Below are 25,361 nucleotides of genomic sequence, written 5' to 3'. Positions count from 1 at the left end.
GAAAAAGATTGTACCACCGTACACACTGTCTCGATTTGGGCTATTGACACGATATATATAAACAAAATTATCATAATGGGCTGGGTTAAGGACATACCAAAACAAAGAGGCATGAGTACAGAACCTAAACAAAAGTCGGGGTACGCGTCTTCAGTCAGCCGGCAGGGTGACTATGGACAGATGGACAGATACGGCAAACTGCTATAAAGACGGCGAAAGCGTCTACAGTCAGTCGGCAGGGTGACTATGGACAGATACCGCAAACTGACTGTAGTCGCGTACCCCGTCTTTATAGCAGTTTGCCGTATCTGTCCATAGTCACTTTGACGGCTGACTGTAGACGCTTTCCCCCCGTCTTTATAGCAGTTTGCCGTATCTGTCCATAGTCACTTTGCCGGCTGACTGTAGACGCTTTCCTGCTATAAAGATGGGGTGCATGTATATTATGATTATTTCTTTATACATGGGGAGGGTGAACGCTTCTTGTGCTGTAGGAGAGATCATGCAGCTACGGAACGCCCAAATGGGCGTTCCAGCTTTGGCAGTATAATCGCAAGAATGGGCAGCATATCGGTCGAACGGGTGTACACACTGCACTTTTGTTCCGATATGGGCCCATCCTGTCGGATGAATATTAAACAGCACTGAACCTTCGACTGACCAAGCATGGATGGACAAGACCGTTTTTAGCTGTTTATCGATAGTACAGAGGGAGTCGGGACAGCGTAAACACCTATACAATTGAACGGCCGTTCGACCCAGAGCGGAAGAACGGCCCGACGATTGTATATATGTGTACCCAGCTTTACTCACAGGCATAGTAGTGGGGCAGAGAAGTGTACAAACTGAGGGACTAATACCAAGCAAGGGAGACAGACTATAAGAGAGAGAAAATGTTGCTTCTAAAAAGGACAAATTTAGACTGAAAAATAGGAAAAGAACTAATAATGAAAAAAAAAAAAACAGTAGAAACTAGAGAGAAAAATAAACACACAGCCCACACTGCATTCCTAACCCAACTGCAGTACGCCTAAGGCCCACATAGTTAGAAAGCACAACTGCATTTACCCTCTGCAACCCAAATCTGAGGGCCTGATTCTGAGTCGCACACAAAGCGTCTGTAGCTGCTGGCAGTCGCAGGAGCCTGATTTATTCATTTGTGCTAATGCTACAATCTGTAGGGCTAATGTGGGGGTTTGTGCGCCTGCACACAGAGACCCGTGTCGAACAATGATTGTACTACAGCTGCCGCAAACTTTTACCAGCTCCATACTGGGTGCCAAAGATCCATCAAAAAACAATGTGGATAAGCTGTCTGTCCGAAGGCAGTGAGCAAAGACTAGCTCATTGCTCGCTCGGTGGGCATTTATGTGCATCCCCCAGAAAAAGCAGGTGTTCCCAGGCCTCTGAGTTCGGCCAACATACCTTGTAACTGATTGCCCCTTTAAAAAAACCTCCGCGTTCGGCCGGCATTCCTCACGGCTGCCAAATTCAGAGGCTAAACTCAGAGGCCACTATATCATTTCACTGAGCTTAATAAATTTGCCCCACTGGATTTTATTGCTTGATGGCCTTGCGCATGCGCGCTACCATCCATATGCATGTGCAGTCATTCGATAATCGCCTGGCCTGCTCATTGGCAGCCCATCGGCCAGGCCTGAATAACCCACCTGATTGCTAACAAATTTGAGAGACACATTGGGGAAATTCTGGAATGCAGTCAGTTATCCTCAGGCAGTATACACAGAGATGAGGGAGTAACTGGCGCTAATTCAGAGTATTTAGGTGAGCACTGTAAGGCCAGCTGAAGAAGGCTCCATCTGTGACTTTCATATTTTACTGCAGTTTTTCATTCCTCTCTGAGTAAATCATGTAGAAAATCCCAATTGTCTCTGTTCCCAGTAAAAACATTTCTACAATATGCATGGTTTAGATATTTATCTTCGTGACACTTTCCTGTTCTGCTTCCCTTTGTACTTGTCCAAATTCTCCAGCCTCCTATCGGTCCACGGCTCCTCCAGCCTTTGTTGTCCACCAAGGTTACATTCTCACCTCTTCTCTGCCCACTTTCTCTCTGGTGAATTTATCACCTCGTTTAGGGGCCCATTTATCAAACCATATTTGTGGCTAAATCCCCCAAACACCAGTTTTGGGGGTTTAGCCGCAAATATTAAGTATCTCCTAAATGTATCAAAGGGGGACCGCAGCAGGAATCTCCGATCCCTGCTGCGATACCCCCTGCACCGCCGCCGGCCGTATCCCCCATAGGTTTCTATGGGGGATGCGAAGCTGCCCGATGTTAATACATCGCGGCATCGCACCCCTGGGCTATCGCCAATTTGATATGGCGATAGCCCATTGTAGCCTATGGCTGCATATCGCACTGCCCGAGCGGCAGTGCAGTCAGCGGGGTCGCGGGGGGTCAGCGCATAACCGCACATGCGCAGACCCCCCGGGTTCCGGAGCTCTGTCCCTGCGCCTTTCTAATCATACATCCAGGCGGTGTAACTTAACACCGCAATGCGATGTCCGGCGATGCCACTGCGGCCGGCATCGCACTATATTAATAAATGCGCCCCTAAGCCTTCCTTAGATACTGGAATACCCTAAGAACTCCTGTAGCCACCTGGGGTACCTCATGTGACGTTGGGGTACCTAATACCATCAGTTCTGAATGATCAAGAGTTTTCAACTTTAGATCTCAAGTATACAACAGGCCATGTTATCAGGATTTCTTTAATCATCCAAAGGTCGTTTTATATATATATTTTTTTTTTTGCTGGGTCAGGAAGCATTCATCTGCAGAAAGAAACCCTGAAAACATGGTTTGTTGAGGGTACTTGTGAATTGGATTAGAAGATGCCTGACTCAGGTGAAAACAACGGTGTAGATGCAAAGATGCAGATGTGTGATAGCCAATCAAAAAATTTGTATGAACCTCCCGACCACCTGGAAGGGTAGGCAAGTCTCCAGACAGCTCTGCAACCCCCGACCAGGAAGATCGATGATGTGATTCTTGCCGAATCATGTCCACCTAACCTTGCTTCTAGTAGTATAATACCAGTAATATCAGCATAGTGGTAGCATGGCTACTATGATGTGTGCCACGCACCACCACGCAATTGACTGTGAGGAGAAAGCCACCACCAAGACAGAAAGAAAAAAAATGTGTACATTTTTACAAATCTTTACAAATGTGAGAAGATCTGAGGCTGTTACTGATCTGTGATTGAGGCAGGCTGAAGGTGGTCAGCCTTGACGTCAGAGATTAACTCCAAAAAATTCCTTAGCACGTCTGCGTTTTTTCATACACACCAAGAAAACGGCATGTTTCCTCCCATAAGAAAAAGATTTCTTGCAAACTGTAGGGTTGGGAATAGGCCAAACCACAGTCAGCAAGAACCCCAGCGCTCTAAATTTAAACTCAATAAAAGAATTAGATACAACCAATAAGTGGCGGCTGCTGCACGTTACGCCTGTGGGTTTGCCTGTACCCACAAGAATTCAATACTAGAAAAAGAAGAAGATGGGGGTGGTGTGTATTGCGCTGCTGACCACAGTTAAATTATTAAAAATATATACTCCAGAATGAGAGAAATGACCAACGTGCAGAGAGTGACACGGACACACTGCTTAAAAAAGTATAAATTTTATATAATAGATCACATCAAATAATACATAAAACACTAATGGAAATAATCAGGAACAAAAAGATACACATATAAGAAAAATAAAAAACACATTAAATGCACAATAATTGTATTAATACGTAGGTTTTAAAATTCATAGGATAAATGGGGGTTAAATAGGTAGAGCCTAATAGTTGGCAGTCCTTAATGGGACTAGGAGTGGACGTTTTGTTGGGGGTACTCCGCTGTTGATCAGCCACATAAATGGATAGATGCCAGATTGTTAATAAGCGTCTCAAGAAAATGCTGTTAGTAAGGTCTGATTAGTAGGATTGATGAAATAAATGTCCGATGAAGGGTTATTGTTTTGTGGGGTGAAATGAACAGAGGTCAACAGTCACTTTAGCATGTAGCAAGAGAATGGCTGGACTTCCACAAAGATAGCAATGAATATGCAGCAGTTGAAAAATGCAGCGATTAAGTGCAGGGAATTAGTGTTATCTCACCCTGAAATGCCGCTTGTCGGGTCTGATGGTTGCTCCGTTCACAGCAGGGGGAGGTGAGGTTTTGCGGACGGTAGTTGTCCTCTGTGGGTCACCTTGTTTAAAAAAATGCTGAAGCACAGTGTCCCTCGACACTTTCTAGATAAACATCAGACTGACCCTAGTGGTCTAACCATCACAGGAGTAGAACATGTCGAGACCACCAAGAGGGGGGGTGACAGATATAGGAAACTTTGTATAGCTGAGTCGGCTCCTAGTCCCATTAAGGACTGCCAACTTTAGGCTCTACCTATTTAACCCCCATTTATCCTATGAATTTTAAAACCTACGTATTAATACAATTATTGTGCATTTAATGTGTTTTTTATTTTTCTTATATGTCTATCTTTTTGTTCCTGATTATTTCCATTAGTGTTTTATGTATTATTTGATGTGATCTATTATATAAAATTTATACTTCTTTAAGCAGTGTGTCCGTGTCACTCTCTGCACGTTGGTCATTTCTCTCATTCTGGAGTATATATTTTTAATAATTTAACTGTGGTCAGCAGCGCAATACACACCACCCCCATCTTCTTATGTTTCCTCCCATAAATGCTGGGTCTGGGACGGATATTAGACAGCACTTACATCGACAGCCATTACATCGACACCATTAGTTCGACAGCTCAATAGGTCGACATGGTTTTAGGTCGACATACCATTAGGTCGACATGTCATTAGGTCGACAGCTCATTAGGTCGACAGCTCATTAGGTCGACATGTTTTTAGGTCGACACTACCATTAGGTCGATAGTGTCTTTGTCGACAGTCAAAAGGTCGACATGGGTTTTTTCACTGTTTTTTGGCCGAAATGTCGACACAGTCGACATGGACACAGTTTGAAGTGTACCACAGCCCCTCGCATCGCTCGCTTCGCTCGCGATGCTTCGGGCACGGTGCCTCGCTGCGCTCGGCACACTATTTTATTCTCCCACCACGCCCTAGTGGATAGTAGGGCATGAAATACCGCCTGTCGGCACATGTCGGCTCAAAAAACAGTGAAAAAAACCATGTCGACCTTTTGACTGTCGACATAGACACTGTCGACCTAATGGTAGTGTCGACCTAAAAACATGTCGACCTAATGAGCTGTCGACCTAATGGTATGTCGACCTATTGAGCTGTCTAACTAATGGTGTCGATGTAATGGCTGTCGATGTAAGTGCTGTCTAACAATAGTCCGGATACCTAAATGCTGTCTTCCTGTCATTGAAACTGTGACCGCTTTGCTATTGTTAAGCATTAATATTTTCAGTCGCTAATTTCATTACAATTTCAATGAGCAGGCAGCGGTGCGTGCAGTGGTGGTAGTGGACAACGACAGTGAATACTGCTACTGCCATTGGCCACTACCGCCCATGCCCACTACCACTGGCACCACCAATACCTGCTACCGTATTGGGCATTGGCTGCAGAGGTAGTAGGCTTTGATGGCAGCTGTGGTATAGTACATTCAATTCAATTGAAACAGCGTAAAAAAATGGCCACAGCCAGCCAATCACGTCATCGCCAAGTCAATGCCCCGCCCCCTTGATATTAGCCAGCACGAGACAGGGGACTGGCGGAGGAGGAACAGAGAAGAGCTCCTGAAGATGCCAAATTCCTGGGAGCCCAGGCCTGGGATACCCCAGAGAGGGGGGGGGGCTTTATTTGGGGGATCCTCCCCTCCTCCAGAACTCGCGGCCTGGGCTGACCAGTTAGGATTGCTGTTTTGGTCAAACGTGTCCCCTGTGTTCCCTAAAATATTGGGGACCTACTAATTTTGTTCCCGTATTTGAGGAACCAGGGCCGACTCCCAAAGCCCGGTGTGTGTGTGAGGGGATGCAGGAGCCTGGCAGGGTGCCTCACCAGCCACTGACATCACCGCACACCACTGATGTACAGTATAAAGAATTTAAAAAAGAACCAAGCGAGAGGGTATGGCAGGGGGGACACAAACTTTATATGTAATATGCCCTGCAGCGTGCTCATATCATTCTCCTTTCTGCTTATAACACCTACATTTATCTATATTCCCCTGACACCTCTTCTAGTATTCTGTTCTTTCCAAATGTCTCCCTGTTGGGTATGGGTCATAGGGTCGACATTAGGGCGGAGTGAAAAAACTGAAATTGAGAAATTCAAAATCGGCTAGTGTGGGAAAGTTGTGACTTGACCTGAATAAGAAACGTGCAAAAGCATTTTGATCTGAGTCAACATCTTCTGTTCTGGCAAGAGGCCTAAAGTTTCACTTTTTAGGTGAAAATGACGAAACCTATGAAGAAGCTCCAATCTAGTTATAATTATGTCAGGATGTCTTAGAGTGGTTCATTAATATACTTTAGCATAGTAAAAAACAGTACGAGCTTGTCCTAGTGCAAAGTGACTGACTGGCGGGAGAAAAAATTCCCTAATAATTGACCCATTTTAATGGTCACAATTGTAAATATTTTGTGTTTTCTCCTGAACGTGTTTATAATAGAAGAAGCACAAATACTCTAAATGGAATTTCATTGACACTGTGTGAAATATAACACTGCATAATAGCCCTTAATCAGACCTGATCGCAGTACAAATTTGTTCTCAAAATGGGCAAAACAAATGCTGCATTGCAGGTGGGGCAGATGTAACATGCTGAGAGAGTTAAATTTGGGTGGGGTGTGTTGAAACTGAAATCTAAACTGCAGTGTAAAAATAATGCAGCAGGTATTTACCCTGCACAGAAACAAAATAACTCAACACAAATCTAAAGGTGGCCATACATCTACAGATCGATTGTCAGATCTGGCTGGTTGGAACAAATACCTGGTAATATCTGAATGACAGTTTTTGGCAGTTTTCCAGCATTTCAAAGCAAAGTGCTCTCATCCATTACCAGTATTTTGTTCCAAACAGACAGATCGGACAATAAATCTGTAGATGTATGGCCACATTAACTCCCTCTGCACATGTTACATCTGCCCCACCTGCAGCTGCATTACAGCATATAATTATGCCAAAGATAAGCCAATATATTAACAGTTAAATACATTAAAGTGCATTATGCTGTAATAAGTATTGCTGATCAATCCTGCCTAGCAGTGCTGTCTTTTTGTATGGGCTTAATGGGCACTTGCCCAGGGGCCCCAGGCGTATAAGGGCTCTATGTTGATAGCTGAAGATCCCCTTTTTCCAGAGATACCAGAATTTTGAAAATCGGCCCTGGGGAACTGCAGATATCCAACTTCAAAGCAGCAGTCCACATCCGACCTGTTAATTACAATTTCCAGTCATATTTCTCAGGTTCTCTCTGACACTAGCGGCTTGTCTCTATCATGCCCAGAACCAGAGATATCAGCCTTCAAGCAGCCGGTCCCTGCTCCAGCTCCAAACGTCTGGTGTAGTTTTATATTTTTGTCAATGGATTGCTCTGGCTCCTGATCTCTGATACCCAAGTTCCCAGCACCTCCTGAAAGTTGGGACTCTAGGTTTTTATACTAGGCTAAGAAATCTATTTCCAGATAATGGCGATATCTGCAGTCAAACAAGCTGCCCTTCCACCGGAAAATGACGAATATTAAGCCCACTCCATTATCCAACCATCCCCTGTGTATAAAACACCCCCTACCTCCCTGGAAGTCATTTACTAGGGACCCTTTATACAGCTCAGTGCCCCCTTCTACACGTTAGTGTTCACCCTCCCACCACCTGTGCAGTAAAGGAGTAATTAGCAGAAGTTACTGCTCCAGGTCCTACATGTTGAATGGAAGATAGAGCACCCCCTGCCACCCGTGGGACATCAAAGCTGCTGCTGATACCACCCCTCACCCCTAGGAGGGGAGAATGGGTAAGGGCCCCAGTGCATTGCTTTGCCCAGGTGCCCACACTGCTGTTAAGACGGCCCTGCTGCCTAGAAATGAACACAGTGATTGGCATATATGTACTGCTGGACACCACTCATAGAATGATTAACCTGTTATTTTTTGAATCAATGTTCTTGTTTTTTTCCCCCTAAACATTAGGGGTGAGATTTAATAGGATGAGAAATTCAGAAAGTGAGAAATTTGGGAAGAAATCTCCAGGTTTTTTTAAAGCGGCAATCATTTACACCGCAAAATCAAACTGGTTTTGCCGTGTAAATGATTGCCGCTTTAAAAAAAACTGGAGATTTCTTCCCAAATCTCTCACTTTCTGATTCTCTCATCCTATTAAATCTCACCCTAGATGTATTTGTTTATTTATTTACAGTTTCTTATATAGCTCAGCAGATTCCTTTACGCTTTACAATAGTAGACAGTGATAAAACAAACTGGGTAATGACAGACAGACTTGGGGGTTAGAGGGCCCTGCTGCAAGCTTACAATTTATTACATCATAATACACTTCAACGTATTTAACAGTTAATATATTGGCTTATCTTTGGCATAATTATATGCTGTAATGCAGCCCAATCTTGTTCCCAGTATAGGGGATGCAACACTGTTTTTCTGTCAATAAACAGAAGTGATATGTAAAATGATACATTAGACAGTTTACACTTACTTGTAATACTTATTGTAACAGTTACTGTTTTTCAATAACAGACTGCAACAGTTATTTCTTATTTATATACACAGGATTGTCTATCTTTGTATATGCACTGCAAAGAGAGCAGCATAAATCCAATTTCATGTATTTCAGTGACACTGTGTGAAATATAACACTGCATAATGGCCCTTAATCAGACCTGATCGCAGTACAAATTTGTTCTCAAAATGGGCAAAAAAATTCTGGACTGCAGGTGGGGCAGATGTAACATGTGCAGAGAGATTTAAGGTGGCCATACATCTACAGATTTATTGTCCGATCTGTCTGGTTGGAACAAAATCTCGGTAAAAGATGAGAGCAAATGACAGTTGACTATTTGCTTTGAAATGCTGAAAAACTGTCATTCAGATATTACCAGCTGTTTGTTCCAACCAGCCAGATCTGACAATCGATCTGTAGATGTATGGCCACCTTTAGATTTGTGTGAGTTATTTTGTTTCTGTGCAAGGTAAATACCGGCTGCATTATTTTTACACTGTAATTTAGATTTCAGTTTCAACACACCCCACCCAAATTTAACTCTCTCAGCACGTTACATCTGCCCCACCTGCAATGCAGCATTTGTTTTGCCCATTTTGAGAACAAATTTTTACTGGGATCAGGTCTGATTAAGGGCCATTATGCAGTGTTATATTTCACACAGTGTCACCGAAATTCCATTTAGAGTATTTGTGCTTCTTCTATTATAAACACGTTCAGGAGAAAACACACAATAATTACAATTGTGACCATGAAAATGGGTCAATTATTAGGGATTTTTTCTCCCACCAAAGTCATTCACTTTGCACTAGGACAAGCTCGTACTGTTTTTTACTATGCTAAAGTATATTAATGAACCACTCTAAGACATCCTGACATAATTATAACTAGATCGGAGCATCTTCATAGTTTTCGTCATTTTCACCAAAAAAGTGAAACTTCAGGCCTCTTGCCAGAACAGAAGATGTTGACTCAGATCAAAATGCTTTTGCACGTTTCTTATTCAAGTCAAGTCACAACTTTTCCACACTAGCCGATTTTGAATTTCTCAATTTCAGTTTTTTCACTCCGCCCTAGTCGACATGCATCAAGGTTGACATGACTGAAGTTCGACATGAGGTGAGGTTAACAGGGAAATTAGGTCGACATGCATAATGTCGGCAGTCAAAGGTCGACATTGTGTTTTTCACTTTTTTTGCCCCGAATGTCAACAGTCGACATGGACACTATAAAAAATGCACTGCGTCTCCTCACATGGCTTCGTACACGGTGCCTTGCTACCCTTGGCACACTATTTTATTCTCCAACCACGCACTAGTGGATGGTAGGGCATGAAATACCGCCTGTCGGCACATGTTGGCTCAAATAAAAGTGAAAAACCCCATGTCGACTTTGTGCATGTCCACCTAATGTTTGTGTCGACCTAACGACCCTGTCCACCTAACCCCATTTCGACCTTCATGCATGTCGGCCTTCCTCTTGTCAACCTAGTGACCGTATACCCTCCCGGTTATCTCCTCTTGGATATCACATTATACTTATCATCAGTGGCGTAGCTACGTTTTGGGCGCCCCCCCCCCCCCCCCCGTTAGGGGGGGGGGCGCCCATACCCACCCCCCGCCGCCGCCCCGTCAAGCACCGGCCGCCCTGTCAAGCACCGGCCGCCCCGTCGCCTATGCTAACCCCCTCCCCTGCAGTCTTACCTATCGCGCTGCGCTGGTCCCGGCGGCTCCGTTCTTCTGCTGAGGACCACCACAAAATGGCCACCCCCATACAGCAGACAGTTTCAGAGAACAGTGTGCTATATGGGGGCGGCCATTTTGTGGTGGTCCTCATCAGAAGAACGGAGCCGCCGGGACCAGCGAGATACGTAAGTCTGCGGGGGATTGGGGGGGGTAACTATAGCACCGCAGCCCCCGGCGCCCCCACATGCACAGCGCCCCCCCGTGGTGGCGGGGGCTGCGGTGCTATAGTTACGCCCCTGCTTATCATGTTTACACGGTATCCCATAGATGGGTTGACAGTGTCTAGAACAGGCAATATGTTGACACGTGAAAAAGGTTGATATGGTCTGGGTTGACATTGACAAAAAATGTAGACGCAATAAAAACATCTACATGAAAATGGTCGACGCGGGAAAAGGATGACATGATTTTTTGGGCCTGTAGACAAGTGAGAAAGTGAATATGGAACGCAAAGACAACAGAATTACCAGTAGCAACGCAGGCCCCATGTTTTTTTACGTACATAATCGCAGCTGAGGGTAGATACATGTCCCGAAAATGCCCATGACACATCGGCTTTTTTTTTTACACCATTCCCATTGTCTCCACTGAATGGTTCCTTCCATTCAATCAGTCAGCGTTTAAATCCTCAGTGCGGGGTAAATGTACTAAGTAGCTACTGATAATGCTCAGTTTTGTGAACATCGGCATTGCGTATAAACATGCATTAAGCCCTAGGACTCTGAGTACATTCCTAATTGCGTTGAAGATTAGCAAGTTATGCAGTAATAAATGTATTGTACCATTTTGTAGGTGACAATGTATTGTAGCCAAGAGGATGGTGTACACCACATGGCACTCCCTCCTTGGTACCGTAAATACGTTGTTTCAGATATTATATATACAGAGAACTATACATTCCTGTGAAATAGTGACCGTCATACGCCTCCTCCTCTGATGTTAAAAGGTTTCTTGTTTACCTTTCCCTCTCAGTATATAACAACGTCCACCATATGTAAAATAAATATAAAAGGGGGACCAATGTATAGTAATGTTATTTCCAGAATCAAAATACAGCAGGGTTGCCGACCCTCCCGGAATTTGCGGGAGTCTCCCGAAAATCGGGTCCTTCCTCCCGGCCCCCGGAAGGGTGGGCAACCCTCCCGGAATCAGGGGGACCCCCACTGAGCCCCCCGATCGCGGCATTTATATGCCGCAATCCGCGGGTCTCAGGGGAGGGGGCGGAGCTAAAACGGCACAATCGTGACTTTTAGCCCCGCCCCCTCCATGGATATCAGTTATTTAGTCTATTTCCCGTAATGGGGGCGGGGCTTAATGATGTGACGGTTAAGCCCCGCCCCCAAAAATCGTCATGAAAGCTTCCTCTCCGGGCTTCTCCCGGAGAGGATTTTCTGAAAGTCGGCAACCCTGAAATACAGGAGCAAAGTCTCTGTCTGTATATTGGCCCTTATTCAGCTGATCTTAGTATTTATTTATTTACAGTTTCTTATATAGCGCAGCAGATTCCGTTGCGCTTTACAATAGTAGACAGTGATAAAATAAACTGGGTAACAACAGACAGTCTTGGAAGTAGGAGAGCCCTGCTGCAAGCTTACAAACTATAGGAGGGAAACACAAGGACAGGCACCAGTAATAGCATAGCTTGTAGGACCAGAAGGGAAGCTATATAATACATAAGTGCCTCAGAGGGTTATGCATGCGGTTCTTAAATACGATAGGCTTGCCTGAAGAGCTGAGTTTTCAGGGAACGCTTGAAAGTTTGGAAGCTAGTGGAGAGTCTTATTGGGGTGTCGGACGGGGTCCCGACAGGCATTTACCCGACTGTCAAAACACCGACAGACGGGTTCCCGACAACTGTCGGCTATTTTCCCTAGTGGGGGGTCCATGACCCCCATAGAGGGAGAATAGAATAGGTGGCTCACTAGTTGCACTCACCATGCTGTCAGGGTCCGAACAGTCGGGATCCCGACGTCGGGCTAATGACTGTCGGACCCCTGTACCACACCCGTGTTTTTGTGCATGGAAGGGCATTCCATAGGATGGGAGCAGTCCTGTAATAGTGAATGGGAGCTAGTGATCCGTACAAATTTGTTCTCAAAATGGGCAAAACCATTGCAGGTGGGGCAGATGTAACATGTATAGAGAGAGTTAGATTTGGGGGAGTTATTTTGTTTCTATGCAGGGTAAATACTGCCTGCATTATTTTTACACTGCAATTTAAATTCCGTTTGAACACACCCCACCCAAATTTAACTCTCTCTGCATGTTACATCTGCCCCACCTGCAGTGCAGCATGGTTTTGCCCATTTTGAGAGCAAATTTGTACTCCGATCAGATCTGAATAAGGGCCTAAGTCCTTAGGCCAATACAGTATAACGGGAAAGCAAGCGAACCCCAACCAGGTACGGATCATAGGATAGACAAGCATTAGCTCTACAAGCATTAGGTCGACCACTGAAGGTGGACATCCATGAAGGTGGACATGACTGAAGAGCAACATGTGTTAGGTTGACATGGGGAAATTGGAGTGAAAAGGTTGACATGGGGTTTTTCACTTTTTTAATTGAATGCCAACATGGACACTTAAAAAAGTGCACTGCGTCCTCTCGCATTGCTCGCCATGCTTCAGGCACACTATTTTATTCTACCACCACGTCCTAGTGGATAGTAGGGCATGAAATACCGCACGTCAGCACGTCGGCTCAAAGAAAAGTTAAAAACCCCATGTCGAACTTCTGACTGTCAACCATCCCCATGTTGACCTATATTCAAACATCTCGCCCCACCCATCCACCGACCCATTTCCTGCCTACCTGAATTAGCAGTCGTGTTATTGCTGAACGATGTCTCAAGAATGGCGTCATTCTTAAATCACCAGAGCTTGACCCAGTCCATAATCCCGACACTCAGCGTTAAACAGGGTACAGTAGTTACACCCCTTTCACACCGCAAACCAGATTACACCACAAATTGGACACAGTTAAAAATGTCAGGGCTTCTCCACTGCTGGCACTTGGAGAAGATGCCACCGCCAAGCACCAGTGAGTGGGCTCTTCATATGGTAAGGGAACCCAGGTTGGATGACTTGGATTACGTGTTTAGACTGAGCCACAACCTGTATCCTTCCCGTCTACAATCCTACATGCTACCAGTGAAAACTCCAGAGTCACTGGACATGGTTTTTTTTGTAGGGACCCTTCCACACCATGCCAGGTCCTGGGTTAACCTGTTTTTTTTTTTTTGATTGTGTGACAGGGGCATTATAGGAAACATATTCTTATTGGGAAATGTGGAAAGCCACAAGCACTGGTTTTATTACAATGACCCTAAATAATTTTGTTCCTGGACCAGCAATCCAAGGCCAGTGTCCCTTGTAGGGATGACAATCTCGGGTAATTTTTTTCCAATCCAAGAATTGCCTTCCCTAAGTAAAACAAATGCCCCACCCCACCAAACCGGCCGCCCCGCACAATCTCACATGGTGCGGCCTGCAGGCCATACCTCCCAACTTTTAAAGTTGTTAGGTAGGCCGCGTGCGTTCCCGAAAAGGGGCGTGGCCTCACGGGGGTGACGCGAACTCCGGCCACGCCCCCGTTTTCGCTGCTCGTCGGTGCTGAATAGACGCTGTGCGCATGCGCACAGCGTCTATTCTCGGCAAGCTGGGGGGGCTCCCAACTGTCGCCCCCACCGCGGGACAATGGCGGCCCCGTAAGGACGCGGGAACGTCCCCGAATATCGGGACTTTCCCGTGGAAATCGTGACAGTTGGGAGGTATGCTGCAGGCTGTCCATCGTGGCCACGTCATACCGGGCAGAGCGGCACAGCCAGGGATGGGAGCAGTTGGGAAGATCCCCGTATTGGGAACTCCAATCCAGGGATTGAAATCCCAGGAATTTTGGGGCCAACTACCAGGATCCCACCGATCCCGGGATTGGCCAACCGAGTCCTGAGGCACCCCAGAGTGCCACAGCACAGAGTTTGGGAACCACTGCCCTAGGCAATTAATAAAGGGTAGGGGGGGCATTGAGTTATGTCCCTGGTGTTCCAAATCATGGACCAGACCTGGGATTTCGGTGTAACACATCCCACTGAGGTAAATGAAGCAGGTTCCCGGATGATCGGGACACATGGATGCCTGTAGTAGCGCCCCCTATGGCCGGCAAAATAGTGGTGACGCCGAGGACCGTTCATTTCGACGCCCCCGGCCCACCCTAACATGAAGCCGTTCGTGACAGGAGCGAAGATGGTCGTCGTCGCCGCCGCGCAGCTGAGTCATGCGGGCGTTTCTCCCGCCCGCCACTGGCGTCACGTGTCCCCCCCGCCTAAGATGGCCGCCGCCGCCGGAGCAGAAGGCGCGGCGGCGTGCCCGCTTTCAAAATGGCCGCCCGGCTCCCGCCCTCCTCCTCCTCCTCATTGTGACGTCGCCGGGTATAAAAGGCGCGGGCGCAGCGACGAGGACGAGCACAAGTTTCCTCGCTGTCATCGTTGGGAGTCGCACACGAGGGGGAAGAAGAAGATCAGTAACTGCGACGTGAAGAAACCACAAGACCGGCGCCATGAGAGAAATTGTGCACCTGCAGGCGGGACAGTGCGGCAACCAGATCGGAGCCAAGGTGGGTGAGGCCGTGGTGGGGGGGAAAGGAGCCGAGGCCTGGGACGCGCAGCCTGCGCTCTAGTCGTAGTGGCGCCATTTTCCCGCCCTCCCCGGGGCGCAGCGCCATACAACGTATCTCTGTATCCCATCTGTGTACATTAATTACATACATATAATCTGTGTTTTATTATTATATTATACTGATTCCCGCTTCCCCCATCTGCTGCCACCTTATTTAGATTGGGAGTATTAATGGCGGGTTCCCCCACCACCTATACTAACTGGCGGGGACAATGATGCACCCCTAGTGTGTACTAAAACGGGGAGGGCAGCAGTTCCTGGCCTGCATAATATGCTTTCTGCTATAAAGAATATGGGGGTCTGTGGGATGCATTATATTATCAGTGTATGTATGTGATTCCTCCTCTCCCAGTCCCCATGCCTGCAGTATCTGGATTGGCTGTGCCAGTGTGGTGATGCCACTACTGTGCTCAGCAATGCAGGGATGGGAGCTGGGTGTGGTGGCATTGTGCTGGGGGAGCCCAGGTCTGTGTAGGAGGATGCATGTAATGCAGCCTGGTGGGGGGGGGGGGTCACTGCAGTGCCATGGCAGGGGTAAGGGTGTGATGAGCTGGATCCCTGATTCTTTTCCCCCACTGTATGAATGCACAGGAAAGAGGAGTGGTCTCTGGTGCTGTCGCAGATGTGTTAATCATGTAATGTGTGCATGAGGCAGCCTCGCCCAGCACCCCCACCCACACCCCTCCCCCTTTTCCCAGCCGGATCTGCCCGCGCTAGTGTCAGGTGACGCAAGGCGCAGGAATGAGATGGGCTTGTCACTGCAGCGACAGAGCTTGTGTCCATATAAATATATATGTGCTTGTCACTGCAATGACAAATGTGTGTATTATACACTGAGCTCTTGTGTGACGCTGATTTTTACAGATGCAAGGTCCTGGCAGAACAGGTTACGGTCTCTGAAGCCGTTCCCATACGCCATCTATTAGAAATCCTATATCTGGACTTGCATGAGGCTGGCAGCCATTTGTGTCTTGCATTGTGAGTCCCTGCCCCCATAGCCGGCGTGCTGTTCAGTGATGTCTCCCTATAACCATAGCGCACAGCGGCTGTAGTTTGCATTTCTATGGATAATGGCTTTAGGATTGCCACCCGTGCACTGTGAGGAGGGGCTCTTCCTGTCTCGCATTGTTAGGGTCTGTGGCTGGTGGGGGCAGGGAAATGCAGATGTGGAATGGAGGCTGGTAACAGCGGCTGCTTGTATTGTATGGATATATCTGCTTCTCTGACAGGAACTGTGTAGTGGATGGCTGTGCTTGTGTTAGTGATTCAGGGTGGGGGGATGGGTGTACACCATTTCTTGGATCGTGATTTCCATAGCGTACAGCGGTGCACTCGGCTGTCTTGCTTACAGCATAATGGGAGCTAGTCCTGAGACAGCTGACCATATCTGCATTGTGAAGCCTCTTCAGATCTGCTTTGTCTCTGCTACTGGGCCAATATTCGCCATAATTAGACTGCATTTGGCACCTATTGTAGAGCGATACTCCAGATGTATATGGCATCTTGTCACTGGTGCTTTAAATTACATTCATTATGAATTTGTTCCTGCTAGGTTAAGGAGACAAAGCACATGATTATTAAATGCTGAAATAAACCAACAATCAAGCATCTAATTGCACAAAACAATAAATCTCTCCCTTCTAACACTTGTAAGTCAAAAGGGAGAACCTGCCTGTAAATAGGACAGCCCTGGATGTGGGAATTTAGGGTCATTGGGTGGATTTAGGTAGATAATCTGCAAACTATAATCGACTAGATACTTTCTGCTCCCAAAAAAACATTCACATGTCTACGTTTTGACTGTTGCCCTGTCGACAATCCGTTGTCACCCCAATGCATATCAGCCTAGTGACTGTATCCTGGGCTTAGCGCCATGTCTGTTGGTCAATGTCAGGGAGGAAGGAAGTCTTGCACACACTGTTTGCTGTGACTCGGTCTTTCATTAAACTATTTATCTTTCATATTGCACAACACTAATGAAATACTGATCTGCTAACACCAATCCCTTCCCCCTGTGAGTATCTGTAATCTATATCCCCTGCTACCACACGCAGACGCTTCCCACCAGGAGCTTGCAGGCCTTGCCCAGCTATGCAGTAGCACTTTGCATAATGAGATGTTTCTGGGATTTTGTTACTTTAGGTGGGGAAAGGGTCGTCTAATCTAAAAGTCTACTGCATACACATTAGAGAACAATGTCAATCGGCTAGCTGGGTACACAAGATTATCAATGTGTACCCAGCAGACTGTACTACCAATGTAAGGAGTCATCAGCTGTCCCATACGCAATCAGCTGCATTCCATAATTTGCTGTGTTGCCCTAGTGTGCATGCAGACCACTCAATGAGGTGGCCTGGCAGATGCCCCCGCAGCAGCACGTGGTAGTGAATGCTCACTAGACGTGGTCTTAAAGCATCCAATTATAAGTTGCTCCTCTATCACCAGTTGTAGCTGGTATGTCGTGCAGGGGTTCCCAGCTGCAATACTCCAGGCAAAAGCTGGGTTCAACACTGTATTGTATATGCACTTTAACAGTCCAGGCTATAAGGAAAGCCATATCGGAGTAAGGGTGGCTTAATTAGTATCTGTTATCTAAATCTTTCAGTGTTTAGCCCTGGAAGCTCAACATTGAATAAGGTGGCTTCTAATTGACCTGAAATAAAAATATACCGGCTTAGAATCTTACAGTGGTTTAAACTTTCTGCAGGCTGGGGCGAACTAGATGTCAGCTCTGGAACCTAGGCTTGGCTCTGCCAATCCCAAATGCATTCACTGCTTAGTAAATGTACCCCATAATGTGATTCTGCCTTCAGATGTGAACAACCTCTGTCCTCAGGACCCCACTAACAGTTCATGTATTCCAGGTCACCCTGCAGGTGCACTCATTACTCACTGACTATCTTAACAGATCCACAGTTGGTTGCTAATTACTTCACTTGTGATTCTGTGTGGAGACCTGAACCACTGCCTTATAGTGAGTGTGGAGAAGTTGCGCAAAGCAACCAATCGGCTTATGTCGGTGATCTGTCTATGAAATGACAGCAGCTAGTTATAGGCATTTTCTCACTAACACTTAATACGTCCCCGCCTATATGTAGCAGCCGCCATGTCGTCAGTGCACTGAATGATCGGTCTTATATCCTGCATAGAATGTGACTGTAACCATTCTCTCTGATTTCCCCCTCAGTTCTGGGAAGTGATCAGTGACGAGCATGGAATCGATCCCACCGGGGCCTACCATGGAGACAGCGACTTGCAGCTGGAGAGAATTAATGTATACTACAATGAGGCCTCAGGTACGTGCTCTGCCATTTAGGTGTCCTCTTGTAGAGCTGTTCACAATCCCTGTCCCCAAGGCACCCTAACAGTCCAGGTCATATGTCTTAGAGATCCGTGCTTGTGCACAGATGGCGTGATCAGCTGCGCTCATCCGAGTAAATCAGTGGAGCTTAAGAATGAATGTGTAAAACCTGCACTGTATGGTACATTGTACAGTCAGGCCTGTGGTAGGTGTAGCGCTCTCCTCTGTGCGCTGGTGGTCTGGGCCTTGCTGCCTCAACACTGCACTCCTTTGTCCATTCATTCGCCTGTTAGGTTAGCATGCCCTGGCCCTCCCCCTGAAGGTGATCAGCACAGGCAAGTCTGTATGCCTGCCAGCCTTCAGTTTAATGGAGCATTGCTCATTAGTGTTTCTCTTTATGTAAGGTAAAGTTATTCTGTAACCTAGCCTGAGGTTCATAGCCTCGCTTCTCTGGGAATCTACACTGAGCACTTACCAGAATCAGCGGCTCCTACGGATGACCTACATCCCTCAGTCTAATGCCATCCACAGGCTTATGCCTCTGTACTAAGGGGGTCTCAACTGCTGACTAGTAGCAGAAAGTGCTAGAAGCTGCATGTTAAGTGAACATAGCTATGCCTGGAAACCCACTGCATGGTGGGTTATGGTATAGACGTGTACCATACTAATATATCTGGCATGAAGAGACCAAAGCTTCTGATGGGAAGGGGGTCCCTGTCTGACTTGTGCTGGCATGACACAGCACCTCCAGGTGTGACCTACAATACCTGTCAGTTTGCAGATCCATAAACCAGACAAACCATTTATCAATCTGCATGTCCTCCTGAACTTGTGTATGTGCTGGACTCCTAGCTTCTGTCCTATAAAGCCACATGTGAAGATTAACACTAGGTAACCCTTGTAATTCCTGAAAATCATGCTGTGCCCTGTAACCATGGGTGCCAAGGGGAGTGGGCACTAACTGTCCAGGTTTCCTGGAGGTGCCCAAGTCAACTGACTTAGACCACAAATGTCCCCCTTTGCAGCTGGGTGACCAGAGATTTGTGTCCCAGGCTACAATAGACACTGCAGTTGGATACCGACACCATTGGGTGTTGCCTGAGCGCGGTCTATCAGTGTGTGCTGCATGGTAGGAGTGACATCATAGTAATAAACCTAACCATGCATGTGTTTCTTCTTGTAGGTGGTAAATATGTCCCCAGGGCCATCCTGGTAGACTTGGAACCTGGCACCATGGACTCTGTACGTTCAGGACCTTTTGGACAGATCTTCAGGCCAGACAACTTTGTATTTGGTAAGACAAACCGCTTATAGAATGTGTGTTGACTGCATATTTTACATGGGGTTGATCTTCAATAAAACTGAATGGATCCAGAATGTGCTCTGCAATCTGTTTGGGCCTATAGTAGCTGAAATCCAATAATGCAGAGCGGTGCTACAGGAAGCAGCCCAGTAACATCGGTGCCTCCACCTGTTGTGTTACCTGTAGTGCAGAAACTTTTAACCTGCCATATGGCACTTCACATAACAAGCTGGTCTCCCTCATTTCAGCCCCAACCCCAGCATGCCCAACTATGTGGGTGCATGTTAACCAATCCTTTGTAAAAAGATTGATTTTCCACAGCTGCTGTTGTAAGCCTATACTTCCTGACTAGGAGGCCCATAAGAATTAGGTCATGTAAGCTAGTTGCCTGATGACTTCATTGGTTTGTCAGGTGGTACAATGATCAGTGAAGTTGTTCTTCAAATCATTACTATAAATCCAAAGCTAACTGAGCAAATGTTATGTTCTATATTTCATATTTGTGTAGATAAAGGACTAGACTGTAGATATGCACTTACTGAACATTGGGAGAGGTCAGTGGATCCAAACAATCGGAATGATTTTAAGTTAAGGCAAAAAACTCTACTCAACCTCCCAGCTTCAGGGCAACCTGGTCTTACCGAGGTGCAGAGTTAGTCTGGACACTACTAGAATAGTGTCTGCATGATTACGGTATCCAATTACATTTGTGTAAACTCAATCCAATTGCTTGTGAGCTTAACAATATGGAGCATACACACTAGGCGATATATGGTTATGTGATATATCCCAAACTTATGCTGGGTACACACTGGGTGATCTAAGGCCTCTTGCTCCACCAGATTTAATATTGCTGAGCTTCTATTGCAGTATTTTATTTTAACCGAACGGGTCTCTTAATTGCAGGTCAGAGCGGTGCTGGTAACAACTGGGCCAAAGGACATTACACCGAAGGAGCAGAGTTGGTGGACTCTGTGATGGATGTGGTGAGGAAGGAGTCTGAGAGCTGTGACTGTCTGCAAGGGTTCCAGCTGACTCATTCCCTGGGTGGCGGTACTGGCTCTGGCATGGGCACACTCCTCATCAGCAAGATCAGAGAAGAATACCCCGATCGCATAATGAATACCTTCAGTGTGGTCCCCTCCCCCAAAGTTTCAGACACTGTGGTAGAACCTTACAATGCCACCCTCTCTGTACACCAGCTGGTAGAAAACACAGATGAGACCTACTGCATAGACAATGAAGCTCTGTATGATATCTGCTTCCGCACCCTCAAGTTGACCACTCCAACATACGGTGATCTTAACCACTTGGTCAGTGCAACCATGAGTGGAGTCACCACCTGTCTCCGCTTCCCAGGTCAGCTCAACGCTGATCTCCGGAAACTGGCAGTCAACATGGTCCCATTCCCACGTCTTCACTTCTTTATGCCCGGTTTCGCCCCCTTGACCAGCCGTGGAAGCCAGCAGTACCGTTCTTTAACAGTTCCCGAGCTCACCCAGCAGATGTTCGACTCCAAGAACATGATGGCTGCCTGTGATCCAAGACACGGACGTTACTTGACGGTGGCGGCCATCTTCAGGGGCCGTATGTCCATGAAGGAAGTCGACGAGCAGATGCTGAATATCCAGAACAAGAACAGCAGCTACTTTGTGGAATGGATCCCGAACAACGTCAAGACCGCCGTGTGCGACATCCCACCACGTGGTCTCAAGATGGCAGCCACCTTCATTGGCAACAGCACGGCCATCCAAGAGCTCTTCAAGCGCATCTCCGAGCAGTTCACCGCCATGTTCCGCCGCAAGGCCTTCCTCCACTGGTACACAGGAGAAGGCATGGATGAGATGGAATTCACAGAGGCAGAGAGCAACATGAACGACTTGGTGTCTGAATACCAGCAGTACCAGGATGCCACAGCAGAAGAGGGAGAGTTTGAAGAGGAGGGTGAGGAGGAAGAGGTTGCTTAAATCCATTTGCCCTAACCCGCACAAATTCAGATCCCTTCCATCCAAAATCCCCCGTCATCCATAGCAGGCACCCTTCCCTCTGAGAAACAGCAGAGCCTCTGAATTAGGCCGCAGTTGGCTTGCATCCAACAAGCACGCTGTAGCCTTGTGTCATGGCAATTCTAACCTTGAGATATAGTGGTCCGAATACACTAGAAGCTCACTTAGTTCATGCAACGTTTTCTTGGTGTTTTTGTATTTGTAGCCAAACTGATATAAAAGGAACAGGCTAATTTGTGACTCCAGTCTTGTGATATAGCATGTGAGTCTTACGAAGGATCTCGGCCTGCATGATCCGGCGAGACCTGCTTATATTACTGTGGAGGGTTCGTGGAGTAGATGTTGGTTTAAGGAAGTAACTTGTAACTGTGCTAGAGCGATCACCAATTCATTGCGCACCCCCCTCTCTTTATTCGTTCACGTTCCTCCACATGTGTTGTGTCATTGTAGTTTTTGGATCGAAGGGATAAGTCTGCAAGCGCCTGTCCTTGTGTGGATGGTATATAGTTTTGCCAGTCCCAGCTATTGGTTAAAATGTTTACACTCCTATGTATGCTGGAACAGGCGGACTCGTTAGTGTCTCCCACTAACGGCACTGTTAGTAACCCAGAACTTTACCGTTTAATCTAGTTAGTTGGATTCTAGCTTTGTGCCTGTTCTGAGGCTCTGCTGCCCTCTCCACTACCAACAACTGCGACATGCCCACCCTCTGTGCTGCAGACACTTCTATAGGTCACCTGATCAGCACTGGCAGGGTTCAGACAGCACTTGCCACATCCTGTGTCCCCCCCCCCCCCCCCCCCCTCTCTTCAAACCATCTCATAACTACAATAACAGTAGTGCCCTACATCCAGCTCCCGTGCATGTTGAGCTTTGCCCCCCAAACATCTTGGCTCTGGACCACGCTGACTTATCCCACCCATCCTCAAAGATCCGGCATCTCCCTGTGCAGTCAGTGCTAACTGGGAAAGAAGTTGCGCTGCCTTCGGCTATTTAAAAGGATCCATTCCTGGGATTCAAGAGACTCCTGGATCACGTGTATCCAGATTCCACCCCCTTAACCGCCACAATGTTTCTTGCCACATTTCTTTTTGTCTGTATGGTTTAAGTGAGTACATACATGTGAATTGTGAATCTGTTACCTGATTTGATGGACCTGCTGCACAGGATGAAGGCACTTACCCTAAGCAATGCTGTCATGTCACTAAACTACTGAATAAAGGGCCTGTGCGCAAATCATTCCCGTGTGTTGTGTCAGGATTGTATGCTGTTGGGCAGTACTACGGTGGGCTGTGTAATTCTGGTGGGTAGGGGGCGCTGGCTGGGTCTTGCTTCTGGCGAGGGTCTTATTAGATGGGTAGACTAACATCTTGGCAGGCTCTATTGTGAGGAAAAGCCACAAACTGCCTCACTCTGTAATGGCCTGGCTCTCCTGTACTGTTACACTACAGCTCCCAGCATGCCCTGCCAGAGTTTAATACATGCTACTAGCCTGTCTGTTGGCAGGCACGCTTGGACTTCTAGGTTCAGAAACACTAGAGCCACAGGTCGGTCAGCTATACCCTAAAACTAGTAATTGATTTTTATATATAAACCTGTTTCATGCTATGAGTAATGGATACCTGGGGTGAAATGTAATAGGATGAGAGATACAGAAAGTGAGAGATTTGGTAAGAAATCTCCAGTTTTTTTTAAAGCGGCAATCCTTTACACTGCAAAATCACACTGGTTTTGCAGTGTAAATGATTGCCGCTTTAAAAAAACGAGATTTCTTACCAAATCTCTCACTTTCTAAATCTCTCATCCTATTACATTTCACCCCTGGTCTAACACTTTATGGGGGCAGTAGACTATTGCACAGGCTCCTGTTACAGACTTGTCCTGAGCCTGCAATGGATTCTGTTACTGGAGACCAAATAGATGTAGGTGGTATGGTCTAGGTCCCTGACAATTGGGATTCCAGAATCCCAACTGTTAGGAGCCTAACAAGGGGTGAGTACCCCCCTCTTTTTCTAAAGGGGTTGAGTTTCCGCTATGAGGGAAAACAGCCTGTGTAAATCAGGAAGCCTGACTGTCAGTCGCTCATTCAGCACCTGATGTGGACTGGTGCTGGCTTCCCTGTCTCTGAAGTACAGACCAATAATCTAGTATTAGTCATAAGGGGCATACACACGTAGAGATCTGTGCTAAGCAATTTTGCTGGTGTCAAGATCTCCCATGGGGAGCACATACACATGCAGAGATTTGTGCTAAGTGATTTTGCTTAAGCAAAAAAAGGCAGGGTAATGGTTCAGAATGAGAGATTGTGACCAGTATCTCTCATTCTGTACACACTGAGAGATTTGCAGTCATTTGCTAAGCAATCTGACCAGATTGTGACTGCATGCACTGATTTAGTTAGCAAGAGATATTTAATCTCTTGGAGCATACTCACGGAGAGATCTGTGCTTACTTTCTAAGAAATCGAGTCAGATTGCTTAGAAAATAGCACAAATTTGCTCCGTGTGTACACCCTATACACTGCAGTGGTATCACACTATCTGCTTCTCCCAAATGTCCAATAAACTTATGTATACTGTAAGGTGATCCCAAACATCAGCCCCTCTGAAGATACAGAATATTTGCAGCTAACCTCCAGAATTTTTGGGGGCTTTAGACCTAAATATTGATAAATGCAGCACAAGGAGAAGGCACCTGGTGGACTCCTCTACTGGTAAAGCAGGAATGTGTTGGTTTATGCATGGTGGTATAGGTCACCTGCACTACTTGACCGATACTCAGTGGTGTGGGTGGATACCTACATATGGCATGGACCCTGCTTGCACAGCACATGAAGCAGGCACACAGGTGTTGGCTTTCTTCACTTACACTAAGCCCTGTTTTTGGGTCAGCAGTGCAAAAAAATAATTAGTGACCGTGCTGTGGTAGGTGTGCAGGAAGTGGAACAGGTTTGGGTGTAGCTGGAAACATTTTACTACTGTGTAGATGGTTATTACGGTTGCTGATTTATGTCTGTAATTGCTGCAATAACTCTGCAGTCCTCTGTTCCTACACAGCCACCCTGTGACATTTGCATGTTTTACAATGTACTTCATACTAGCTAAAGGGATGCGGTCACAGCTAGTCCAATGGCTCCAGCTATTGTCCTACAGTGGGTCAAGGCACAACCTGCTGCCTGAGTCTGTGGCACAATATGGAATTGTCAGTATAGAACAATTGTAGTAATAAGACAGTTGTGTAGATCTGGATTTTCATATTGGTGTCGGCAATGGCATCATAGTCATGTGACTGTACAATAACTACAACTTTTTGTAACTTTTATACTAATGGCATGTAAGCTTCGCAGCACGCCTGATGGGTCACATTCGCCCTTTCCCGGTTATGCTGTCACAGGGAATTCCTGGAAATCTTTAGTCAGACAGGGACAGCTGCAAACATCCAGTAACTGAGGCTAAAGCTCCCCCTACAGGATGCAGCATGTAACTAAATGTCATTGTAAGTGACTTACTACATAATTCTTTATATCAGGGGTGGCCAACCGGTCAGAGGTAAAGAGCCGAAAAATATTGGTAGTCAAGCTAAAGAGCCAAAATCATGCGCAGGGGCGTAGTCTATTTTGACCCCTTGGGTGGG

The 25,361-nt window shown here is 46.5% G+C and overlaps 1 protein-coding gene across 1 annotated transcript; it reads left to right on the top strand.

Annotated features, from left to right (window-relative positions):
• Positions 1–14,886: 14,886 nt before the first annotated feature.
• On the top strand, positions 14,887–22,967 carry TUBB4A (tubulin beta 4A class IVa). Its single transcript, XM_083185389.1, has 4 exons — positions 14,887–15,056; positions 18,306–18,414; positions 19,603–19,713; positions 20,629–22,967. Exons 1-4 carry the CDS (start codon positions 15,000–15,002, stop codon positions 21,687–21,689), a joined length of 1,338 nt encoding a protein of 445 aa, XP_083041515.1. The 5' UTR covers positions 14,887–14,999; the 3' UTR covers positions 21,690–22,967.
• The last annotated feature ends 2,394 nt before the right edge of the window (positions 22,968–25,361 follow it).

Source organism: Crinia signifera, chromosome 4 (genome assembly GCF_055691185.1).
Source record: "Crinia signifera chromosome 4, ASM5569118v1, whole genome shotgun sequence".
Classification (NCBI taxonomy): Eukaryota; Metazoa; Chordata; class Amphibia; order Anura; family Myobatrachidae; genus Crinia; species Crinia signifera.
The sequence above is the reverse complement of the archived record's forward strand: the minus strand, read 5'-3'. Positions and strand labels throughout refer to the sequence as shown.

What these genes read in the sequence shown, in the direction of transcription:
- TUBB4A (XM_083185389.1), top strand. Translation starts at nt 15,000, where the DNA reads ATGAGAGAAATTGTGCACCTGCAGGCGGGACAGTGCGGCAACCAGATC. An exon ending in GCAACCAGATCGGAGCCAAG is followed by an intron (nt 15,057 to 18,305) that starts GTGGGTGAGGCC and finishes TTTCCCCCTCAG; the next exon opens with TTCTGGGAAGTGATCAGTGA. An exon ending in GCCAGACAACTTTGTATTTG is followed by an intron (nt 19,714 to 20,628) that starts GTAAGACAAACC and finishes TCTTAATTGCAG; the next exon opens with GTCAGAGCGGTGCTGGTAAC.